The sequence below is a fragment of the Gigantopelta aegis genome, chromosome 15 (genome assembly GCF_016097555.1).
Source record: "Gigantopelta aegis isolate Gae_Host chromosome 15, Gae_host_genome, whole genome shotgun sequence".
Taxonomy (NCBI): domain Eukaryota; kingdom Metazoa; phylum Mollusca; class Gastropoda; order Neomphalida; family Peltospiridae; genus Gigantopelta; species Gigantopelta aegis.
The window spans coordinates 13,554,167-13,560,918 of NC_054713.1; the positions used below are offsets into that span (position 1 = coordinate 13,554,167).

The window sequence follows — 6,752 nt, forward strand, 5'->3', positions numbered from 1 at the left end:
GTATAGTTAGTCCGTTTGTTTTCATTGTGGCGATTTGCGGTAAGTATAGTTAGTCCGTTTGTTTTCATTGTGGCGATTTGCGGTAAGTATACTTAGTCTGTTTGTTTCCATTGTGGCGATTTGCGGTAAGTATAGTTAGTCTGTTTGTTTTCATTGTGGCGATTTGCGGTAAGTATAGTTAGTCTGTTTGTTTGTTTTCATTGTGGCGATTTGCGGTAAGTATAGTTAGTCCGTTTGTTTTCATTGTGGCGATTTGCGGTAAGTATAGTTAGTCCGTTTGTTTTCATTGTGGCGATTTGCGGTAAGTATACTTAGTCTGTTTGTTTCCATTGTGGCGATTTGCGGTAAGTATAGTTAGTCTGTTTGTTTTCATTGTGGCGATTTGCGGTAAGTATAGTTAGTCTGTTTGTTTTCATTGTGGCGATTTGCGGTAAGTATACTTAGTCTGTTTGTTTTCATTGTGGCGATTTGCGGTAAGTATACTTAGTCCGTTTGTTTTCATTGTGGCGATTTGCGGTAAGTATAGTTAGTCCGTTTGTTTTCATTGTGGCGATTTGCGGTAAGCATACTTAGTCTGTTTGTTTTCATTTTGGCGATTTGCGGTAAGTATAGTTAGTCTGTTTGCGTCAAAATGGAACGGATTAATTCACAGGTGGCTTGGGAATTTGGAAGGTATTGAAATATTTAAAGTTCACGGAGAAAATGCACACTGTGTGACAAAAATTAAATAGAAGACGAGTATCATTTTATCATCCATTATATTTTGACGCCTGTTTGTTTTGGTGTGGGCTTTTTTTTTCTTATCTTTTTTTTTCTTTTTATGTTTTGTTTTGTTTTGCTTTTTGTATTTTCGTTGTTGTTGTTTGGTTGTTTTTTTTTTTTTTTTTTGTGTTTTGCTTTTTGTATATTTTTTGGTTGTTTTCGTGTTTTTTTTTTTTTTTTTTTTTTTTCTTCTTCTTCTTTTCTATTCTTTTTTTCTTAGTTATATAACTATTAAGGTAGTATTAAACCAAATAACTTCCAGGTGGGTCAAAGTTGGAGGTGCACTAAAGATTTGATAGAGAAGTTAACACCACAAGTCCTGTGATTGGTGATAAATGTGAGTGTGTTAGTTGTAAAACAAAAATAGTTTCATGTGGGCAAAAAATGTGTACAATTTTATTTCATCTAGTACCACTGTGTCAAGTAGCCTTGTGCTTGAAACATGTAGGGGTACCTGTAAAAAAAAAGTAGTCCATTTTTGTGCGGAACTAGGGTAGTGATAGATGCTACCCGTTATCTTTGAAATGAGCAGCTTCATCCCCATTTTCTTCTGATTCACTTTAAGGGTGAGGGGTGGTAATATTTATATCCGTGGTGTTTATGTCGATTGATACGCTGCAGGTAGGAGTTTTAGCCGCACATGTTACTATTGTCGTCTGTGGGGTTTGATTTGGTAGTATGCACTCTAAAAGAAGAATGTAACAAATGTATATGGTGTAAAATATATATTTTTCTGCTGCCATGTATTTCTCTCTTGAAAGATCTGCATCACTGTATGGAGTACACAAATATACCTATAGGGGATCCGCCCCTTTCGCAAAAGTAACAACAATCCACCCGTTATATCAACAACATAAATCAGTTCAGAGCAAGACACATTTCACTGTGTGGCGTTTTAATTTCGGGGATTCCAAGGCGGTCAGTATAGCTTTATCAATCACATTTTTCAATCCTCTCTGGAATAAGAAAAAAGGACACAAGAATTAAAAAATATATAATAAAATGAAAGAGCCAGAGAGGTTATCTACTCAGTGGGTAGGTGTAAGGCCACTACACCAACTTCTCTCTCACTAACCACTAACTATCTGTCCTGGACAGATAGTCCAGATAGCTGAGGTGTGTGGCCAGGACAACGTGGTTGAACCTTAAGTGGATATAAGCATAAAAATAGGTTGAAATGAATGAATGAAGAGGAAGAGAGAGGGACAGTTCAGACTTTGGTGGCTTCCGTCGCCTATAATTTTCAAAATACTTTTAAAATATTGGTGTCAGTTCATGAACTATAACAGTAAAATCAGAAAATGGAGTATAAAAAACCCAAAACAAAACAAAACAACAATAACAACCCTTATTATTACCTTTCCTAAAAAAAAAAAAAAGACAGGCATGCAACCCATCTCTCTCGAGGTTAAACGCCGCAGATGGAAATGGATTGGACACGTCTGCAGAATGCCACTGGCATCCATCCCAAGAGTGGCCATGCGCTGGACCTCTTGGTGGCAAGAGAATGAGGGGTAGACCCAAGGAGACCTGGAGAAGATCGGTGGAGCGGGAGATGAAGGCTCTTGGGTGGAGTTGGGGCCAGGTGACGAAGCTTGCAACGGACAGACAACATTGTCGTTCTTTGGTGTCGGCCGTATGTGTGTCCGCACACGAAGAGGATTAAGTAAGTTAGTAAACAGAAGTACATCCTCCCACTCCCCACACGTGAAAATTCTGATAATCGTGAACGACTCCTTACAGTTACCACTATTAAATCATACTATTGAAAAAGTCTGTACTAGGCCTATACAAACGAAACGTCGAGTTTTATATTCTTTTCAACTTTTAAAAACTTTATCCATTTAAAAAAACAACAACATTGAAGTGGATGGTTTTAAAGGGAGGGTAAACTCAAATAAGAGCCTTATGTGTTGGAAAGATGCATACCCGAACCACCAACACATACTGACACTTTAACAAAGAAAACCGCGTAATTTTAGAATGATTATTCCTTCTAACTGGGGGCAGCCATTTTGTTTCGTTTTTGTGACGTCCGGTGGTATAGCTTGGGGCGAAGTGACGTCAGCTCCGTCCAACCCCTCTTAAGCACAGTGTAAACAAATGCTCTAGTTTACGACAGGCGCTTCGCTTTCATCAGCCTGACTTGTAAAACAACATAAATGACTTGATAGTACAATAAACTATTTAACTAAATATATTTCAATTTGCATCAATAGAACGAAATGGAGTTATAGTATTTTTCTCTTTAAAAAAATCCAAAGAAAAAATGCTTATTATTAGGCCTATTGGTAGGGTACGTTCGAGCAAAAACGACCACTCACGATACCCAAATGATAATTTTATTTTCTTTGGGACTACGTAATTGGTCAGTTTTGTGATTTTAGATGGGAAAGTCTACTTAATCAAGGGTTTTACAGAATTACTTACAGTAATAAAGTGATAATGTCCATTACGATTTGAGGGACGTCCACGCGGCTAACAGACAATACCTTGTGATCTTAATAAAAGAGGCACGTCTTTTTAGTGTGTCTAGACACAGTGTCTGGGGACCGTCTAAATATACACCTCCCAATCAGGAACCACAGGTACAGGTCACGGAAAGAAAATACCAATTAACCAAGAACACACTCCGATTATTATTTCAGTACATGGGTTAATTTATGTACAAAACAAGTATATATTATTTTTCAATACAAAATAAGCCACCATTGTCAAAGTGTTGATATAACTGTATTATGTTGCGGCTTATTGAGATGGATATTATTACAGAACATTGTGATGCATCTGCAAAAAATCAGGTATGTTTTCTTTCTTCAGTTCGAAGACTAATTCCTGACGTGACACGTTAGATATTACGTAACCACTAGCTCGCCAGAGGGCGTATTCACTGGGATGGTACAAAATGGCTGCGCCCGTTATATATAATAGCCGTCACATTTAAGCCTTTTATTAATTAACTATACGATTATACTTGTTGATATTAAACAATAATGTGCGTTATATATCGTTGAATATGCATACCAGGCCAAATGCCTTAATTGTCCCCTCCTTTAAGACTAAGACTTTTGCTTTAAGTATTAAAGTTTAAAACTCAAATCCGACAGCATATATTATATACGTGCATATTACCTGTGTTAATGCGGAACATTCTACGTATGACACAGCCTTTAGATCTCTTGCTAGGTTTTCACCTTGGGCTGACATCACAGGTTTCTGTCTGAGACCAGCCAGTCTGGTCAGCGCGGATGTGTCATTTCGTAAATCTGTCTAAGTCCCCACAATCAGAAACGGCGCTTCTGAGTTTTGAAGGATATCGGGTACCCACTGAAAGAACAGGGTTGGCTGTTTAACAACAACACACGTAATTATGTATACATGCATGCACGCACGCAGGCAAACACATACACATTGCTTAATCTCTCTCTGTCTCTCTCTCTCTCTCTCTCTCTCTGCCTGTCTCTGTTTCTCTCTGCCTGTCTCTGTCTCTCTCCCGCTCTCTCTCTCTCTCTCTCTCTCTCTCTCTCTCTCTCTCTCTCTCTCTCTCTATCTCTCTCTCTCTCTCTCTCTCATTGTTAATTTATACAATACTTAAACAATATAATGAAATGAGGGAAGGAGAGGGAGAGGGAGAGGGAGAGAGAGAGAGAGAGAGAGAGAGAGAGAGAGAGAGAGAGAGAGAGAGAGAGAGAGAGAGAGAGAGAGAGAGTCAGCCTGAAGATGTATAAAGAAAACGAGTCGTCTAAGTCTATTTGAAGAAGTTCAAGACCCTACCCCCTCCCACACATACAGCTGGACCAATGTCAACCCTGTACCCCACCCAACCACCGCTTCCGATGTCAATGTTGAAATGCTTTAATCTGTACTCAAAAAGTTAATTTGTTTTGTTTAACGACACCACTAGAGCATATTGTTTTATTAATCATCGGCTATTAGATGTTTGATATTTTTTGGATGCGAAGTCTTATGGGAAACCCGCTGTCCTGGACACACACCTCAGCTATCTGAGCTGTCTGTCCAGGACAGTTGGTTAGTTGTTACTGAGAGAGAAGAGGGTGTAGTGGTCTTACACCTATCTACTGAGTCGTTAAAACGCTCTGGATGGGAGCCGGTACCGGGAGGCGAACCCTATACCTACCAGCCTTATGTCCGATGGCCTAACCACGACACCACCGATGCCTTGTAACAAATTCGAAATGGGGACAATCCTTTTTTCAAGGGGAGGGGGCGATAACCCCCCCCCCCCCCATGTGTTACCCTTTGCTACGAATTTGTCGTTAATTTTGGCTAAGTGTGGACAAACCGACTGATAAACTTCTGTCTAACATTTTCGAATGAAGGAGGGGAGACAACTGAGAAACAGACTAAGAAGACATCGGTCCGTGGATAACCGAGCAGTCTTAGACTCGTAATCTTCCTGACCAGCAGTGTCGAACAAACCTAGCGTGTACGGTCATTACTGTCACTGCGTAATTGTCAAACACCTAAATATAAATAAATAAATAAATAATTTTAAAATTTTAATTAATTAATTAATTTAATTTAATTTAATTAATAAATAAATAAGAGAAAAAAAACGATATGATAGGATACTAGAATAATAAAGATGCAAATAAATAACGTAAAATACTTCAAATAAAATACATCACATAAAATTACATCTCACAACACAACGCACCGCAACACAATACAATACAACACAACACAACACAACACAAAATAAAATAATGTAACATAACGCAACACATCACAACATAACATAACAAAACATAAAAGCGAAGGAAAATTTAAGAGGAAGTATGAGAAGAGAAAAGAAAAAAGGGGGGGGGGAGGAGAAAAGAACAAATAATAGAAGAATAGAATGCAGTATGATACGACTGGCTGCTTAATGATAAAGCTACATGACCGAATTATTTTTAAATTATTGAAGTCACTGATCCTGCATGGTTTTCCAGATACGCACCTTTTATATTTCGCATAAAATACACTTTGACTTTCTATTTTACACCGAATGATTATAATGAAAAGGTCCAGTGGCTTTAACGAAGAAATAGACTGTATAAATGAATAAATATATAAATACTTTTATCAATCTATTTTTAGAATTGTGTCACTATTCTCTCTCTCTCTCTCTCTCTCTCTCTCTCTCTCTCTCTCTCTCTCTCTCTCTCTCTCTCTCTCTCTCTCTCTCTCTCTCTCTCTCTCTCTCTCTCTCTCTATATATATATATATATATATATATATATATAATTTGCATATTTATATATGTTTACAAAATATTTGACGAAGCTTTCCAACGAGACCAAAGAAGGTACATATATAGATGTACTAATATAAATTAATCAAGTAAATAGAAATGAAAGAAAGACAAAAAGAATGAAATATAGAAAGAAAAAAAGATTTAAAAAAAAGAAAGAAAGAAAGAAAACAAATAAGAAAAGACAAAATAAATAATACTTAAACAGACATAATGTAATGACGCTTATTAAGATTAAAATATAAGTTTAAGCTACTCACAGTTGGTACAGTAGGAAACTTGTTTGCTGTGTATGAAACCAGCATACAGGTTTTACCAATAGCACCATCACCAACAACTACACACTTAATGGTCTGCATTTTCTGGAATTAATAATATATATGTTGATTTTAACCTGAAATAAAAGAAAGAAGAGATAAAGTTTGTTTTGTTTAACGACACCACTAGAGCACATTGATTAATTCATTATCGGCTATTGGATGTCAAACATTTGGTAATTTTGATATATACATGTTATAATAGTTATAGAAAGGAAACCCGCTACATTTTTCCATTAGTAGCAAGAGATCTTTTATATGCACAGACGGCATAAGACATACCACAGCCGTTGATATAATATGGGGGGGGGGGATTAGTTCAGTCGGTTGAGTGCTTGCTTGAGGTGCTTGTGTCGCAGGATCGAACCATCTCGGTGGATCCATTCAGCTGATTGAGATTTTTCTCGTTTCAGCCA

General features: G+C 37.3%; 1 protein-coding gene across 1 annotated transcript; it reads right to left on the reverse strand.

The window, feature by feature from the left end:
• Nucleotides 1-1,370: 1,370 nt before the first annotated feature.
• Nucleotides 1,371-6,378, reverse strand: LOC121390209 (cell division control protein 42 homolog). The gene is given in 5 exon segments (XM_041521978.1): nucleotides 1,371-1,718; nucleotides 3,895-4,034; nucleotides 5,182-5,216; nucleotides 5,218-5,246; nucleotides 6,280-6,378. Coding segments are annotated over 5 exon segments (396 nt in total). The 3' UTR covers nucleotides 1,371-1,625.
• Nucleotides 6,379-6,752: the final 374 nt, after the last annotated feature.